Source organism: Galleria mellonella, unplaced genomic scaffold, assembly GCF_026898425.1.
Source record: "Galleria mellonella isolate WM207_F2 unplaced genomic scaffold, CSIRO_AGI_GalMel_v1 utg117, whole genome shotgun sequence".
Lineage (NCBI taxonomy): Eukaryota > Metazoa > Arthropoda > Insecta > Lepidoptera > Pyralidae > Galleria > Galleria mellonella.
This window is the reverse complement of record NW_026441980.1, coordinates 4369118-4389043: the sequence shown is the minus strand read 5'-3', so window position 1 is coordinate 4389043 and position 19926 is coordinate 4369118. Positions and strand designations below refer to the sequence as shown.

The following is a 19926-nucleotide window of genomic DNA, read 5'->3' as shown; positions in this document are numbered from 1 at the left end:
TCAACTTGTTTGCCATTCTAAGTTGCATAAAAAAAATCAATACGTTCTTCAGTTGTTTTAGATTTACCACCAAATATCCATATATATTAATGTACTGGACTTAACTATTATAACTAAGTAAATTATCTACTCGTATAAAAATAGGCATTGAGGTCCATTTCGAAATACCTTTCTCTAAACTTATCTATTAAATATATATTTTAACTTGATAGTTACATGAAAGTACTGTTTTATGGATCATTGTAAATCAAATTTATAATAATTTTGACCTAAATTTCGTTCATATTGGTCCTAAGAATAAGACTTTCGCTAACTAAAATAAAAATTAAAAAAATAGGTTTAGAGAATGACGCATTAAAATCGACCTCGTTGTAAATAAATAAATATGTAATGGATATGTTAGATTTTATTGTTCTTTGATACATTCGTTGTTCGAAATTCGCTAGAAATTAAACTAAATCATCTCGCAGACACATTAACATGAATCATAAAATAATTTACAATTAATCTAATACACTTCATAAATAAAAAATCAATACAGTTAGACAACAGCACAAGTATAAATATATTTTAATAAATAATATTAACAATAATAAATTCAGTCTATAAAGATTTACAAACCACAAAATGGCCGATAAATTAAGTCTAATAAATTATAAGACGATTTCCCGGCAATTTTACAGTAACCAATAAATTATTTTAGACCCTTCATTACACCAATGGCTTTTCAAAGTAAAGTTCTCGAAACTATAAAATACTTATTTAGTACATTAAGTATATTTTTATAATTAAATATAATTGAGCTCTGGCATATAAAACTTAAGTCTTTTTTTTTTTTCAATATACATAAAATATGATTATAATACTACGGAAAATTAGAGTTGTAGATACGAAATAATTTGGACGTAAAATAGAAAGCTGATAAAGTTCTAAATTGGTTTCCGTGTTTTTATAAAAAGTTCAGCTAACGTGGCAAAGGACAAATATTTTAATTCCAACGTTTCATAAATTAATCTGAAGTCGATTGAATTAATTTTTATTACTATATTGACCCATAATAATACAATGACTGATCAGTAAGCTTATTTCATAGTTTGCTAAGCCTATCGTCATTATGACGACGCAAGAGTTCGTATCACAAATATAATCATCCAATTTTTATTGAACCGTTGTGTATCCGAAAGATCGAGGTTGAATGTACTCTTGTACATATAATTCAATTATTATTTAAAATCTACCAAAAGTATAATACAATAAGGTTGAAAGTTTGTTTTAGAGTTTTTCATCAGAGAGCTTGTGACCTACTTCAAGCAAATACGTGAAAGGAGGTTTGAAATCAGATATACAAGGAAATCACGTAATTCATGTTAGGCTTTCATTAAGTCTTGCTTGTAGCCATAAATATTATACTTCATTGAATAATTAGGACCATTATATACTTTGCATACACTTATTAATTCGGAACCTAACATGAAACATACAAAATCAAAATTTTTACAATCATTACATTTGTTAATATTCAACTAATCAAAGTAGAGAAATAATGGTAGAATTCATTAAATCTTATATACACTGTTTTAAATTAATTGAATAGTATGTGTTAAATTTTGTTCCTGAATTTATTTATTTAAAAATATAAATAGACGATTAATATCATCATGTAATATGAATAATCTATTACTAATTATCATAAATGCAGCACGGGTTAATAATTTATTATGTACTTTTTCAAGATTTTTTAAAGTTCAAATATAAAAATAGAAATTGTGTATTTTGTTTCCTCCTTTATTTAAATTCTTCTAGTATCTATGACAACACATATTAAAAGTCATATTATGATATCATCATCGATGGTAAAAATTTGCCTTATTATTTAAGCCATATACCTAAACAGTTTAATGATGTGATATGACAGATATATTAAAATATAAAATGATTAATCGACTATTGAAAAACCAAGGTCATCGATTGTCATTTTAAGCGGTCAGTAGCGATAACCGACGTCAGTCGACCGCAATCTAATTACACGAAGAGCCAACACTCTAGATAAATATCAAGTGAAACAATTGATAGATAGGCATTCATTACCACCCATAAGAACGAACGAGACGCTGAATGTTGCTGTCTCATTCTGCCTCATGCACAGGAAGGGAAAATGTGTCAACCGTTGAAAAATTTGTTAAATATCTAAAAGAGTTTATGCCTGTTTATTCATATATATAATGATTCCTTATAACTCTAATGAATGTAAGGCGAATTTTTAAATTTTTCATACAATACCTAATTATAAAACTAACGTATCGTCCACTCTAAGGCCTGACAATTCTCTCTCTATCCAAACATAGGTACTTTATGCCTATACCTCCTTATATCTATAAGAAAAGCTAGACGTATTTTTGCTAATTCCGTACATCTAATTAAGATACACCTATGGCATAGGATCTGGCCTGCAGACACACCCTGACTCCACCAACACGTAGTCCTGTCCAGTTAACGTCACAGGCCCCAATGGAAGTACTAAGAATAAATAAGGCACATACGTTTGTGTGCAAGATCCTCGCACTAAGGAGCATTCACTTGATCTGAAATGGATGGATAACAATTTTATATTATTAAAAATAAAAAGTAAGATAATATTAACAAATCAATATAATAATACAAAATTAACAATACTACAAGATTTTTCCGTAGTAATATGAAAAATAAAAATCGACTACTTAGGTCCAAAATTTTAAAATAAGTAGCTCTGACTTAAATCTATTGCAAGTTTGATTCATAGATTTTTTTTTTTTTTTGTAGCATCAAACTGAAAAATCTGGTTTAAAATAAAAAATAATATTGCATCATCTACTCCAATAAATAACCATAGGATATTACGGAAATAAATAATGTCCGATCATTCAAATTTAAACACAGCTATAGCACAAGCACAGATTCGCGGCAAAAACACAAGTGCAGCATCGAGGAAGTCAACTTTAGAACAAACTGACTAGTGATTTTAGGATTGCGTCACTAACGTGCCAAAAATATGACTATATTAAAGTAATTTACGTCACTATTTTACGTAAATTATAGAGCATACTTACTCGCAAACCTCGAAAACAACTTGTTGCAGCAAATCCGGGAACTTCTGAACAATGGTGACGGGCTGTCCAGATGTAAGCGAGACTCCATACATGGGGGCGGTGGTGTTGTAACGAGTCCTGCACAATCTCGTGCCCCCACACGAGTTTGATGACAGTGGAGACAGGCCTGGTAAATTTGTGGCACGACCTGGAAAAAACAAGACGGATTTTCATTGTGGTAAATTCTATGCTAATATATATTTTGTGTATAGTGTTGGCAACATTGTTAGTGTGATATTTAATTAATTTTGGATAAGTTTCGACTCCTTGTAACGACGTATTGACCCATTAAATTTAATTTAAATTTTCGTTCAGTGTTTTTCAACTATAAAATAGATTTATTAAAAGTAAAGTAAAGCACGTTCTAATATTTAACAACATTCTATTTACCTATTTATAGTCAGTAATTTTTGCGTATTGCCAGAACAAATACATGGTCAAGCAAAAATTCTAAAAATTATTGTTTTAATAATATTTTTTTCTTAAATGTCTCCTACATACAGACATCGTCTGCGTATATTTTTATATATATTAATAAAATATTTTACATAAATACCTACCTGTAACTGACAAGAATTTTAGCATTACATTTGGTAGAGTAGAATTTATACTACCAGTAGCACAATCTTAAATCTCATTTCAAGTGACTTCAAAAACAAAAATATTCGCAAATTTATTGTTTTTTTTTTTTTTCTTTTCTTTAACACTACATATGTATTATATAAATAAGTGATTAAGATAAAAAAGAAAACTCATATGAATAACCTATGAATTTGTAAACAAAAGCATTTATTTATTTAAACTTTATTACTTTATTGACCAATAAAATATGGTACAAAAGGCTTAATTTGGCGATTTCAATCTTAAGGGATCGTTATCGACCTCTTTGGGAATCCCTGCTTTAAATAATGTCTTCGAAATACCCAAGTGTCTAATGGAATAATGTCCTTTACGTTTCTTAAGATATTTGTTTTTTTTTTTTTTTTAAATGGAATTATGCATCGCTTGTTATACTGGTGCGGAGTGCCAGTGAGTGATGTTAAATGTAGGACAGTTGGCATCGTGATGATTTATTGACATCGCATAATGTCTGTCGTGTAAAATTTATTCGCTTTTTTACTTTCGAACTTTATCTGTGACTCATTATGTAAAGAATAAACAATCAGAACGGAAATCGTAGCCGATGTTTCGAGCAATTAAATAAATCTGACTCACGCGCGTTTGGAAACATGCCTTAGGCATTTAAATGTATGTCAAAAGCATTGACGATAAATTAAAAGTTTATTGATTTTATTACCCTTTTTATTAGCCTACCTAATTCTCTATAATATTTTTCATCAAATATTATATATAATATTTATTATATATATATGTAGTTAGTATTAAAAAGTTTATCCTAAATAAATGAACTGATTAGGGACCAAAAATTGAGACAAATAAGTACTTGTATAATAGAGTTGACAAATTGCAATTAATAAAAAAAAATTACGCGACGAGAACTTAAAAGTTCCAAATTCAAATATTTTTATTGTTAGATTAAGAATACCTATATAATATCTATGTAATTTAATGCACAAATCAAATAATGACAACAGTATAATAAAATTTCTATGAAGTGTCTAGTTGTTCATAAGTGTGATGTCTACAATTGCTTGCTATTCTTAATCTATGGTGCGCATGTTTATTGAATCTTCACCAATTCTAGACTGATATTGTTCAATTTTTTGCAATAAAAAATTCCTTTTAAATAAAACATTTTCATACATTCAAACAATTTTCTTTACGAATTACTATGTATGTACTTAGGTAGTGTGTTTGTAATTTAGCAAATATTTTTATCTTACCGGTTCTATTGCCTGTTTGGACTCTGGCATTGGTCTCAGAGTAACCTTCGTGCGCATCTAGAAGAGCTCGCCTCATCAACGTCGGGTCCAGGGTACGAAGTCCTCGACCCTGTCGTGATTGGCCCCATGGTCCGGATTTTAAGGCCCTATTCACCAAATGTCTGGAACAGAGAAATGTCGGGTTAAGTAACTTATTTTAACACAGCTTCCAATGAGATAGGAGGGTTATGTATTGGGGGAAAGGGGTTGTTAGTAATTAAGGTCTAAAATCCCATTGCCAACAAAACACCCACCCTATCAATTGACTATTACGTAGTTCCTCCTGGATAACGATCCTGCTGAATCTTGTTGAATTTGCCACGATGAGTCAACTGACCTACTTTCGTCCTTACGGATTATCTCCCACTAGTTCCTCGCCAGCGTATACCGATGGCACAGACGGGGATACCATTCCATTTTCACCCATTAAAAAAAATGTAGTCGTATTTACATACATACTTGGATTTTTTGTTTCAATATAATATAAATAGCTTGATGAATTTCTATTAATAAATGAACATATGTATATGTATGTATATTAGATACTCCCAAAATATAAAAAAAAGAACAAAAACTTGGAAAGTTGCATTTGTTTGACCATTTAGGGAAGATGGATGAAAGAAGAATTACAAAAGAGATTTATCAAGCATCAGATTTATCAATGGAGATGTCGGTAGGGACCGGCGTACAGGTGACATGCTAAATTCAGTACAAATTAAAAGAAAACCGTAACCGGCGAGCGTGTATGAATGAATTGATGAATGTAGAGAAAACGAAAGCAGTCTATTTGAGTCAGAGCATTTGACATTCCATTGTTTCTGCCTGCTCCAGTGAGAGACAGGCACGACAGATATGTATGTATGCATGTAATAAGTGCTATACATGCATAGATACTCGTGGATGCATTTAATCCACATTGTTAACCTTGTCTTTGTAGTTGTAATCAGAAATATTATTCAACCTAAGTATTTATTTATATACACTGTATTGCACCAATTAAAAATAATAAATACAGTAGTTGTGGGGAAAAGGATTGTTAGCAATGGATTTTGACAGCCCCATTGCAAGCAATATGCCCTATTAGGTCGAACTCCACGTGGTTCCCTCTGGAAACCATCGTGAACAATTCTTGTTGAATTCGTCACGATGGGCTAACTGACCTGCTTCATCCTCACCTATCATCCTTCACGAATTATTAAAAAAAATACTATAAATTGTAATGAGAAGTGTTACAAAAGGCAGTCTCAACATTATGAACCAAAAATAAAATTATGCAACTCCTGCCATCTATGAATAATATCCTAAACTACTATATATATTATGTAGATACTAAGCAGTCAGTCTTTAGTAAAATAAAAAAACAGATGGCGTTAAAGTCAATTCAACTAACAATGTCCCGTTACATTATTATCTATCACGAAAATTACGATTATTTCACAAATTATGCGGGTGATGAATAATGTTGGTACCTATTTTGTTGAGAAAATTGCTTCAATACACACTCAAGGTTCGCATGGTGAGAATGTTCTCACAAAATTAAAGATTGAATAGCGTGTGTATGAATTAACTGTACTATATAAATAAGTAAGTAGGTAACTACATAATCTACAAATAATATTGTAATTATATTATTGTCTGAGTATCTATCTTGTAACAAATAACATAGATAATAGAGAGATCCATAGTTAAAAGGTTTTACATTTACGTGATTTCAAACTGGCCTGTATTGTCTATTTTATGATTGTAGAGCCAATTTGCGGGATATTTTTTGTCTATCTCAATTTCGTCTGTACCTAAAACTGGTAGGTTTTCGACACTTATAACAAGATCCCAGGTAGGTTTATAAAAAAAAAACAAAATAAAAAACAATAAATTTAGGTATAAAATTACTTGTCTGTATCATCATATGTATATGATCGCTTCTAACTTACTTGAATAAATAAACACCTTAACTTTGAATTTCTAAGACCTAAACGTGAGAGAATCAAAGCATAACGGACCCGAATAACTGGAGTTACTCTAATACAGAAGAATGATAACCTTTTTGACGACCGCAATCAATTAACACTATAGTGTTATTTTCTTCCGTAACGTTTAAAAAATGTTAAGGCAATGCACACAAACAACCTGGCAGTTTAGATATGTATGTATGTAGATGTTGTAACCACTTGTTTCTATTTAGTTACTATAATTATTAATATACTAACTTTTTCGTCACTACTTTGTAAGCATGGATTAAGAAATAGGAAAACCGATGATCTACATATTCATATCCAATCCTACTACTTCTAAATGTAGTATCAAAAAGAAACAAATGCTGATTTTATATTACATTTTCAACAACACATCTGTAAAAACAGAAATAGTTTGGTGTAGTAGTATTGCGTCGTCCTGAAACAAATATACAGACAGATAGACGAAACTTCTAAAATGTATTGTTTTAGTATCTTCAATAGATGTCAAAAAATAAATATCTATGTATAGTCATTTTCTAGTCTCAATTTTATTATAAAAGTACGATGTCTATGGACTTAACACGAACATAAGGGCTAACTAAGAAATCTAGTTAGAATTACCACTTCATAATAATCTATAGAGAGCAAAAAGTTGAATATAGTTAAAGTTAAATACCTACAAAAGTTCCTGGTTACGTACTGTATTATAAATTGTCTCTGTCTATTCAAAAAGGGCATACTAAAGTTTTTAAGGGTCGGTAACGCGCGTGTGACTTCCCTGGTATTATAGGCATCCATAGACTACAGTAATCCCGTTTAGCATCAGACGGGCAGTATGCTTGTTTGCCACCATAGTAGTATAAATAAATATTTATCTAGTAAAAAGAAGTTATATATATTTTTTTTACTTTTTAAATTTAATTTTATTTATCCAAACAACATTATCATAAGAGATTAGAAACTAGTCAAGGTGCGCGTATACCTACACGCCAATTGTTAATAAAGTTTGTATTACATAAAGTAACAATTAGAAACTCAGTCGTAAGTATCTATAAACTTTAATCAATCACTAACTTCAGTATCTTCAATATCCTTTTCCAAATCCGCTTCCAATTTTATAAAGTTTTTTGGCAATACCAATGACTCTTCTAATTTTAATCGCTTCGGGGTTGGCTGCTCTATGTCTTCTTTCTCATCTAAAACCTCTTTGAGGTCATTTTCAGTTACTAAATCGTCGTACAATAATTTGGACGTGAAAGAAGCCAACCCTTTTCTTGGGTTAACACCGAATATCGCCTCGCTTGGAGTCTTGCAAATTATCTCATTGAAAGTCGTGTTCAAAGTATGCTGCACAAATTTCAAGCCCTGTTGCCATTTCGAGCTTTGACTCTCGGATAACCAGTCATTTAATTTTTTTAAAATATCCTCATTGGACTTGCCTTTGAAAAACTCACTAGGCATCACACCCTTGCCAGCAACTATTTTCATATCAGGGCATAGAGTTGATATTCGCCTGCAAATCGGTTTGACAACCGACATACCATTCTTTGACTGCAATATATTTGGTGCGCCAAATACCAGAAATATTTCTAATAACATATCCACCATTTCTTCCATACAAATTCTTTTTAACGGCTTTAAATGTATGAACTTGCTAATGTATTCCCTGTACACCATCATGTATTTATATTCTTCGCTCGAATCGGTTGTTACGTCAAGAATGTCCACTTGACCTCTGGAGTAAAGTTCTGGGTGGGAATATATGATGTCGTTTATTGAAACGTTTTGAATTTCAATGTTGTCCTGTGATTCAGAATTATGCTGATCATTATCTGAACTAGTGACCGCTTCATTATCGAACGTGTTGTCCGAACCCTTACCTCGTTTGACTAATTTATTTTTACACGCAATGCACATTGATAAGTAAACTAACACATTTTCTGTGGTAATATTTTTATACTTCTTCTTGAGTGCCACCATCATTCGTGATCTACCGCCGTGGTTTAATTTGAGATGATATTCTTTTATAATATCATACATTTCATTCGTAGTAACGAACTCTAACCTTTCTTTTTGTCCCGGCTTTAATGTAGTAAACAATCTTTCACCACGTGGAGTTTCAATAACATCAAATCTCTTGGCTCGACGGTAATCAGCCGGACATTTTTTTCCACTTGTATTAATATATTTCATCTGTTCAATCATTTGAGCGTACCTTTCCGGCGTTAATAGAAACGTGTTGGAATGTTTACGTTGATACACATCGTATATTCGCCGGTGAAACTCTTCTCTGTCGACTTCGTAATTCGTGTGGTTGTTGTTTGTCGACATTGTTCTCACTAAATAAAATGCCTGTCTGCCTTGAATTTTATGTCGAAAACTTAATGCGATACTGAGTAATTATAATAATAGACTGATAAGCACCTATAAGTGGAACGACACGCGACGCAGTTAACCGAATGACGCCATTAGCCGAACTAGACCGATCCGATCCGAAATTCCGAATGTAGCCGGACAAAGTCGAACATTAGCTTCGTCTCGCTCGGCCGGCAGAAACGCATATTGCCCACAGATGTTATTCAATAAAACCGGTTCAATTCGAGGCCAGTGTGCTAAACTAAAACTAGAGATCTAAATGATAGAGTTTAAAATTAAGTAAAATCGATTAGGCACAGTAAGAACATAATTAGTAATAGCACTTTATGGTATATATTTACCTAATGTATTTATCTATTTGGGTCACATATTCACGTTTCACTGTACCGTATTGCAGTAAGTAATATTGAGGTTTATTTAATTTATTGGACCGCTACAAAGATCCTTTTTTTATAATAAATTCCTATATATATATGGTAAATATGTGTACATTTTACATCGATACGGATATCGGAGACTAAAACTTCGGTACGTTCTTTTTTTATTTATCCTATTATTATTATAAATATAAAAGTTATCAAAGATGGATATATAGATGAATGTTTATTACTCTTTCATGCAAAAACTACTGAACAAATGTGAATTAAATTTGGTACACGAATAGATTATTACCATACCATATCATAGCATATTACCAGAGAGAGACTTTGTACAAAAGTCAATTGCTTGGGTACCTCTGTCCCATTCGTGTTTCAACCGTGAAGCATTTGTGTTTGCGTGGCTGTGTTCCGGTTTGAAGGGTGGGATATGGCGTGAATTTACTGGGTACAGAGGAATAACACCTGAGTCCTCAGGAATGGCAACGCATAGGGGGTATCATGGGCGAAACAGTAGGTATACTCTGTTATGTCTATAGTACTGCTCATGTCTATAGGCGACGGTTACCACTTTCCATCAGGTGAGCCGTCAGCTTGTTTGCCATATATATATGTATATTGTATAAAAAAAGCTGGTAATTGTTTACTTGTCCATTAATTGTCATGCCCGTAGTTGCCACGCTTGGCAAGCGGAACGTTCCTGCCTATCCCTCGTAAATGTCGGGACCACACGGCAATACAACAATACATATGATACAATATAATACATAGGGTATTGTCCTTACTTAAATATATAACACTTTATATATTGACCAGCTTTTACCCAAACATCGTCCGCGTGACAGGGGATGTGTTTACTAACTGGGATAAAAAGTAGCCTATATTCTTCTCCATCCCTTACAGTACTTGTATGACAAATTTTATAGTGATTCATTAAGCCTTTAAAGTAACAAACAAAGAAAGAAAGAAGCAAACTTAGTTTTACATTTACAATATTATTAAGGATTCAAGCGGGCGAAATTTCAAGTAAATATAATACCTCATTAAAAAAGAAAAAAAAAAGAACTTTATTTTACCGCTATTTATAAAAAAAAATAATATTTATTATTAAACAAGGTGACGATCACTTCATGGAAAGTCATTTAAAGTCGGTAAATAAAATTAAAAATATAAAAGTTAAATTACCTTGGATAAGGTGTACCGTCCGGACCGGGGCAATCTGTGCCTTGAAGTGCATCGCCCCAAGCATAATTTAATATAGGTCCACAATCTGCCACGCAGTATGACAGTAACGCCTGAAATTTAAAATAAATAAAGTAAGTTAACAAGAAAAGGTATTGTTATGTATATAAGGGGTTCTTCAAAAGGGGGGTAAAGAAGTTTCTTCAGGGTCGGCAACGCACGCATAATACCTCTGGTATTGCAGGTGTTCATAGGTTACGGTAACCACTTACCATCAGGTGGGCCGTATGCTTGTTTGCCACCTCAGTGGTATAAAAAAAAATTAAGGGAGGGATTATTAGTAATAAGGTTTAGTAGTCCCGTTGCTAGTAATATACCCTAGCAGGTTGACCACTTCGCGGCCACTCCTGAAAATCATTATACTTAATTCCTAGTGAACTTATCACGATGGACTAACGAACCTGCTGTTTCATCCTCTCCTATCATCCTTCATTAATGTCCCGCCAGCTTATACCTATAGCTCAAGCTGATTTACCATCACATAACACACATACATCATAATCTTTAAAAAAAAAGAGCATATTCCTTTTTAAAAGGCCGGCAGCACACCTGCAATGCCTTTGGTATTGTGAGTGACCATGGGCGGCAGTAGTCCCTTACCATCAAGTTAGCCGCATGCTCGTTTGCCCCTTGTGCTTTAAAAAAATCTTCATTCATCAACAAACTAATTTGTATGTATTTTCAACGCCATTCAAAACAATAATTATACTTACTATTATATTAACTATTATATAATTATACAACTGGGGAAGGGGAGGTTTAAAATTTAGTAGCGGATAATCAACAGTAAAAGGTTACAAGCTGAGGGCATCCATTAATTATAAGATCTTAAAATAGAGGAAAATAGACAGGAAACATCTGGCCAAATATCTTTTCTACCTGCAGAGGGTCAATAAAATTATCCCATCAAATTTATATCCAAACGAAAAAAAAAAAAAGCTATCAACGTCCTCTAACTGGGGGGAAAAGGATTATTAGTAATGGAGTTTAGTAGTCCCATTACTAGCAATATACCCTCTCAGGTTGACCTCCACGCGGTTCCCCCTAGAAACCATCATGTTTAATTTTTGTCGAATTCATCATAGTGGGCCAAATAACCTGCATTCATTCTCACCTATCATCTTCCACTGGTGCCTAGTCGGTGTATACCGATAGCGCGGGCGGGGTTACCAATCCATTTTCATTAAAAAAATGTCCTCTAACTACAGGTATTTTGTCCCTCAAAAAATTTGATCGCGGTACCATTTTTTTTTTATTTGCACTTAATTTAATAATCTACCTATCCGGTCAGGTAAAAACGAATGTACAGGTATCGGAGGAAGGGATTGTTAGTAATGCGGACTATTAGTCTCATTACTAGTAATATAACCCTGTCAGGTTGTCCTCCACGTGGTCCCCCCTGGAAACCATCATACTAATTTCCAGGTATATTCATAACTGACTGACTGCCTCCTCATTCCTGTCACCTCTCACTGGTGCCCCGTCAGTGTTAGCGCAGGTGGAGTAACCAGGCAAGTTGGGTATCCAATATCATTAATTAAAAAATACATTTAAATTAGCCTAACTTAGAACACGCGATACTTTACGTAGTGATTTACGCAGGAAAAGCCACGGGGCATAGCTAGTTTATACTAATATTAAATAATGTAAATATCAATAAGAATATAATATAAATATATATATAAGCTAATAGTTGTATTAAAAGTAAATGTACGAAAGCGTATAAATAAATAAATCTTTCATAATTTGATTGTTAGTTTTTCTTTATTCATAAATTGTTTGTTTGTAATTAATAAACTTAAAACGTACTCAAGGGATTTTAAAAATTCTTTCACCATTAGAATGTTACATTATAAGGAAGTAATATAAGCTGTATATAATATTTTCAAAAACCATATCTACTCATATGAACACCAGGCAGGGTCATCAGCAACAAATTAAATATCATATCACATTCATTCTATGTTATTAAAACATGTGAATATTGTGCTAGGTATTACACCAATTATCTGGTCACTGGTTATTTGATTAAAATTATTTTGTTTAATTCCGCTAACATTAGTATGTGTGTGACTGCCAACACTTGAAGATTGTCCACCACTATTACTAATTTTATTAGTAATAATAACATCAAATAACCAGTGATATGGACTTCCACAAGATAATACCTAGGTCAGTAAAATAATTATTTAGTCCTCAATCCAGGATAATTATACTTTGTTATAAAAAAATAAACAACAAATCTAATCTAGACGAACCTCGTACACTCAGACCTGAGTCATATTAACCCTTCTTTGCAGGAGGCAAAGGGATTGTTAGCAATGGAGTTTGACAGCCCTATTGCTATTAATATACCCTATTAGGTCGACCTCCACGTGGTTCCTCCTGGAAACCATTGTGAACAATTCTTGTTGAATTCGTCACGATGGGCTAACTGACCTGCTTCATCCTCACCTATCATCCTTCACTGGTGCCCCGCCGGTGTATACCAATAGCGCGGGTGGGGTTACCATTTTATTATCACCCATTAAAAAAAACCTTCTTTGCATCATTTTTTTTATTGGTGAATTATTGGTGAAAAAAATCAAGGTAATATAATTATTATATTACCTTGATTTATATATATATATATATATATATATATATATATATAAATTCATGTTCAAAATTAAAAAAAGAATAAAAAAAAGTGAGAAGGGTTAAGTAAATTATAAAGAGTCATAAAAGCTTAGGGTCAGATTTATAATCGATAGATCCTTACTAGTATTATAAAAATAAAAGTAATTTTTTTACTTGTTTGTGACTTCTATATAACTCAATCAATTGTCATGAAAAATTTGATAAAAGTGTAATTTTTTATAGAGGCTGTTATTTATCTACGTCGATCTATTTTTTCTGACCACGCGAACAAATACGCCAGTGAAAACTAGGTTCATGTATTTTTATTCTTAAACATTTTTCAATTCTAAGTAATCGATTAAATCGATATAAAAAATAACGACAATAAAAATGAGCATCGTAAGGAGCATAAAATCATTCGTAGTTCGCTGCGACAGCGGCGCGTGAGTCGCCGTGAGGGGGCGGTATGTGTGCCGTGGCCGAATGACACAGTTCCCGTAAACACTCCAAACCATCTTTGACAAACAGAACCTGTCCTTTTTATCGTCCAAATTTGTGGTGTACCTACATCGCCTTAGATATAGCATAGAGAAAACAATATTATCTAGATACATTACATTTTCTCTATGATACTAAATATCCTACACAAGTGAAATCTATACATATAATAAAATTATAGACGTCGAACGTCTGTACACAGAAAAAACGCTCAAAACCAAGTCAGGGAGATATTAGAAGTGAAATAGAATTTATCTGTTTGTCTCTTTGTACGGGCTAATCTCCGAAACTGTTGGACTGATTAAAATTAAATTTTTCATGGTGGTACCTTACATCCCCGGTCAACATTTTAGATACTTTTAATCACGTTAAAATAAAGATTTTTCCGTGGCATAGTTAAAAAACTATAGAAACTTATACAGCTTAGTACACAACCTACTTAAGTAAAATCACTTTGACCTAAGGCAAAGAGTGAGTACGACACGTCATTTGTTAATTTTGGTCCAATATTCCCAGACATAATAAATACTTGTAGGTACATACATAAATCGATACATACTAAACAGAAATAACAAATACCACGCAGACAAAGCCATGGGCCTACATGGGTACAAGTTTATTTCATTTTGTTTCACTTCTATTAAAAAAAAAATTTGCATCTGGATAATATTGTAAAACTTTTGCTAACTTATCATTTAACAACTTTACATTCTATTGGTATTTATAAATAACAACGATGTATTTTTGCCTTATACTTAGTATACTTCTATTAATTCCTTTTCGCTTCAAAATATAATATATTCTATACAATCTAAACAAAAACACTATTTACTACCTCCTTTACGGAAGGAGGTCGGTAGAAGAGGCAAAAGGGATTCTTAGTAAGAAAGATTAATAGTCATATTGCTAGCAATACACTCTAGTCAACATCCTAGCGATTCCATGGAAACTATCTTGGTTAGTTCTTGTTAAATTTATCACTAAGTACTAACTGGTCTAATTTCATTCTCATCCATATCATCCCTCACTAGTACCTCTTCAACGTATACCGACGTAGCAGGTTTACCATTCCATCTACATCCATTAGAAAAAAAAATCATTAAAAAAACTGCCCTACGGACTGTTATTTGAATAAATAGGTACTTTAGTTGTACATCCGGTGATTGTTTGACCGGAAGTACTAGACAGCCTAGTGTAGTGAAGACGCGAATCGGAAAGACCTTCAAAAGAAAGTGCTCGCAGTCGATTTGTAGGTCATTTCTATATAATATGTCATTGAACCGTTTGTATGGGTCGCCTCGATATCAGGTGTAAGTTGAATTATGTTACTTGATATTAACTATTTCCTATTATAATATTGCATATTAACATGCATATTAGATATGTAGGTCGTAGGCGAAGAGTACGTATCGATCAAGTATTTGCCAATTAGGAAAAATAATAGATATACTAATTATAATATTTTTAATTATACTAAGGTTTGGTAATGTGCTGTATAATAATAGTTTAATACCAAGGAACCTACAATACAATATACGTATTTAAAATATACCATATCTCTATGTAGAAATTAGCAACATTATTCAATATATCGCGTCATAGTACCTACAAACCTACACAAGATTTACAGAAAGTTTGTGCTAATTAACAAAGGAATCTTGGTGTACGAAAATTAAAATAATGAAAAAAAGAGAGTGTGTGTAGGTATTTACATATACGTGTATGATAATGGATTCTTTAAATAATGTGCTTTCATATGCATTACATATTTTACATAATTGTAATATTAATTCAATGCATAACCTTTTTAATATAATCCACAAGGGACAAGTGTGTTTATTATTATGTCTATCATTGAGAGTCTCTGAAGACCCAAAAGTGAAATTTGTTTAAAGAAAAAGCAGCGAAAGTGCTTAGCGGTCTCTTGAGCTTATTGTATGGACAGCACGTTCTAGTACGACATTTTGTTACTCGATTTCCGAGTATCTGAACATTTTATAAACATACTTATTCTAGACAAAGAGTAGCGAAAGCCAAAGTTACTTCACAATGCAGAATTTAAACTTTAGTTTGAATAAGTTTCACTAATATCCACCTGCTACTAGAATATAAATTTCGTTTTTAATCATTTATTCTTTTTAACTCCAAAAACTCATAATTAGATATTCATCTTAAATAAGAGCTATTGAGTCAGCAGTAAATTATATTGTTAGTAAGTAAACAGTGCTTTCATAACTGGTATATCATACATTATCATCATTATTATAAATAATGTTGTTGATAATTATTCACCGCTTTGGTTTAATAATTTATGGTTTATAATTTTTGTTATAAATATATAATTTATGAATAATGTTTCTCGATTTCTAACTCAATTGACTTAGTACTTTATATTTAAATTGTTAACTTTTATTGGAATGGTTCTAAGTCATCTGCATTAACTTCCTACAAAAAGATTTGCACTTTATATATGGTATAGTGAGGGAGTAATCCTACTCTGTATTTAGTTATGCGGGGTAGCTATTAGAAAACTTTTTAATTAGTATAATATTATAAACAATTTCGTCGCTCGCGCCACTTTCAATTATTCCATTAAAATTCGTAATTTCCTGTATTTTCTCCGACATTTACCAGTAGAATCTAATAGTTTAACATTAATTATGATACAATTAGAATTTTTTTTTAATTAGATTATATTATATTTATTATATTATTTAAAATTAGTGGAGTGAATATTGGTTCGAATATATAATTTAAACTAATAAAGAAGGAAATTTTCATCTTTTGTTGGTAATGAATAAACTAAAAAAATACTTAACTAATATTGAAAATTCTGTGCCTTATAAAAAGATACATTATTAGGAAATAGTATGAGCTATATAGAAATTGTGATATATGGTCGATATATTATTTATCGACACTTACCAGAGGGAGACTTTGTACAAAAGTCGATTGCTTGGGTACCTCTGTCCCATTCGTGTTTCAACCGTGAAGCAGTTGTGTTTGCATAACTGTGTTTCGGTTTGAAGGATGGGATATGGCGTGAATTTACTGGGTACAGAGGAATAACACCTGAGTCCTCAGGAATGGCAACGCATGGGGGGTATCATGGGCGAAACAGTATACTCTATTATGTCCATGGTACTGCTCATGTCTATAGGCGACGGTTACTACTTTCCATCAGGTGGGCCGTCAGCTTGTTTGCCATTCTAAGTAGTATAAAAAACAAAAAAAAAAAAAAAAACTATAAATTAAAGATACCTGCGCATCATCACTTATTCATTATTGCCGTCACACATTTCTCAGTTTATTTTTTACTTGATTTTCCCCAGCCGATGTAAATAACCATTTCTATACTAATTTATATAATGAACATTATTTTAACTATAATTGTAGTAGATAGATCGTGATTTATACAATAAATTGTTCAGAATACTACAAATAATAATTGACGCCTTTAATGACACTAGGAATTCTAAGTTGTTAACAATTGTGGTTAGATTAGATTCCCTTGGCAGGGAGACTAATATAGAGATACAGCACAGCTTAAGGTCAATATGAAACTATATGATAATTATTGTTTCTAGAAAGAGAATTTCAGATATGACTAAATTTTATGGTACGCAGGAAGTTATTTAGGTATGTAGCACCCTCTTGTGAAAATCATTATCGAAAAAAGAAAAAAAATTTTTTTACGCCTTTTTTTTTATTTACCTAAATAATTGTCATCGAATTCTATTGAATTGTGAATGCAGTCTCCAGCAAATAATTAACAAAATTTTTAATGAGTATTCGATGCATTCATAGTTGTTTTAACATGTGTTTGTAAACTTGAAGTTTAGAAAAAAAAAATATTAGTCATAACTTTTTATTTAATTTATTATTTATTTTAAACATTTCAACATTTTAATAGAGAATAAAGTAGGTTCATATGTGATTTTATTTATCTATATTAGATTAAAGAAAAATAAAAGATTAATTATTTTGTAGTAGATAGCAAAGTTTATTTCAGAAGCGTATTTCGTATGTAAGTAGATAAAATAAGATAGATGTCCTTTATTTTATCTTCAAAACATTAAAGTAATATATTTTGTAAAACAAAAATTGCAAGAAAAAGCTCACACAGAAAAAATAATGGGAGATTTTATCATTAAAAAGATCTCTTTAATTTGAGCAAACTTTTGGATTGAGAGGAGTAATTACAAATAGTGTTAAAGTACATATATAGCAAAACGTTGTAAACGAGCATAGTAAAATAAGAATATAAAATTAATATATATTTTTTTTAAAAACGTACAATAAAAAAAGTGTAATTAAATTGTGTATCACAAAAAAATTACTTCTATTGTGGACAAAACAGTTGTTTTGATTTGAAAACTAAACCTCTTAACCGATTTTAGATGTAAGACTAATCTATAAGTATGTTCTTTCAAATAAAACAATATTTTTTTTAAATCGGTTTAAAATTGACGGAGTTATAAGGTAACAAACATAAAAAAAATAGAATCAAATTAAGAAATTTCTTCTTCTTGAAGTCGATTAAAATATGAAATTATCATTGCAAAATATGTGTTTTTAATCATTTTAATAAAAAATAATAATTTTTGTGTCATTGCTTTGCGCTTTTCGTAGGAATACATCATATGGCTAAGCAGTATTTCAAAGCCGGTCATCCACCTTTAACTAATGACACGATAATGTGCTTAGAGCGAATGGGTGCCGCCAGTAACAGTAAACTTGAAGATAAACTTCACCCACTGTTCATGCCTTTTTTACCTAGCTCCCTCAACGGTCTGTTTGTTCTGAATGCATAGGCAATGAGTCAGTCGAGCATACAACAGATAAGTTTAGAGGAAACTGCGATAATTGTTTTATTGTGTTAGGTAAAATAACCATTATGATATTAAATAAAGAGATTATCATCTTCTTACCATACTTAGAGATATAGTAAATTTACAGTGTACATCAGTGCTTAGTAAATTCGAAAATTTACAACAATTATGCACAAATTATGTGAAATCAGAACAATAAAATAATTTACTATTCACCATATAACGTACAGGTGAAGCAAATAAAGCATATTATCTATTTTACACTCATTTATTAGTCATTATTAATTTAAATTGTTAAGTATAATAACTTTATTATCTATAAAGTAGTGATTTTGAGCAATATTTTTTAAATTTATTATATTTTACAATAGACGCAACAATTACTTAAATATTTTATTATGACTATTTTATTATGACCTAAAATCAGTACTTCTTCATTAGGCTATTTTATATGTATCTATATAATGTGGCACTACCAATAGATAATAGGTAAAAATTGTCTTAAAAATAATTTATGAATTTAGAAAAATAATATCACCACAACATTGACATATCTATATTTTTTTTATTAATTACTAGTAGGGAATTATATGATAATAATTATAAGTTTATTCATTGCAAACTTTTCAATTATGTACTCATTTAATTTGAAATTATTTCTGTATTAGACACTTACCAATTGAATATAAATTGATAAAACTTTAACACACATTTTATAAATCAAACTGATATGAACTATAAAATAAATACAAATAAACTATCGCGGCACAGTTTTATATGCGAAATTTTGTCCGAATGTGAAGATGACACATTCGCGTGAGAAGGGCGTGCGGTCGACGCACTGCCCGTGCAGACAACAAGTGGTATGGTGTCCATTATAACGGGAATTTAATCAGGAGTCCTCCGTGCGGGCACCTACCTACTTACTTTCCAAGATTGCTCTTAAAATATTAAATATTAGCGCCATCTATTGAAATATCTCTACATTTTGAGTTACCGATTCATTTCATCGATTTTTG

The 19926-nt window shown here is 31.5% G+C and overlaps 1 protein-coding gene across 2 annotated transcripts; it reads right to left on the bottom strand.

Moving 5' to 3' along the window:
- Nucleotides 1-388: 388 nt before the first annotated feature.
- Nucleotides 389-19825, bottom strand: LOC113511656 (KRAB-A domain-containing protein 2). Of its 2 annotated transcripts, XM_026895333.3 has the most exons (5): nucleotides 19584-19825; nucleotides 10902-11011; nucleotides 4970-5130; nucleotides 3087-3273; nucleotides 389-2582 (listed from the first exon to the last, which is right to left on the bottom strand). In XM_026895333.3, the coding sequence occupies exons 1-5, from the start codon at nucleotides 19617-19619 to the stop codon at nucleotides 2429-2431; spliced, it is 648 nt and encodes a 215-aa protein (XP_026751134.2). In that variant the 5' UTR covers nucleotides 19620-19825; the 3' UTR covers nucleotides 389-2428. The 2 variants fall into 2 exon arrangements, with proteins under 2 accessions (XP_026751134.2, XP_052752856.1); XM_052896896.1 differs by lacking the exons at nucleotides 389-2582; nucleotides 3087-3273; nucleotides 10902-11011; nucleotides 19584-19825 and adding an exon at nucleotides 8038-9506 and having other exon boundaries at nucleotides 4976-5130.
- Nucleotides 19826-19926: the final 101 nt, after the last annotated feature.

Bases quoted from the DNA above. Each gene is read 5' to 3' on its own strand.
- LOC113511656 (XM_052896896.1), bottom strand. From the start codon at position 9,294: ATGTCGACAAACAACAACCACACGAATTACGAAGTCGACAGAGAAGAG.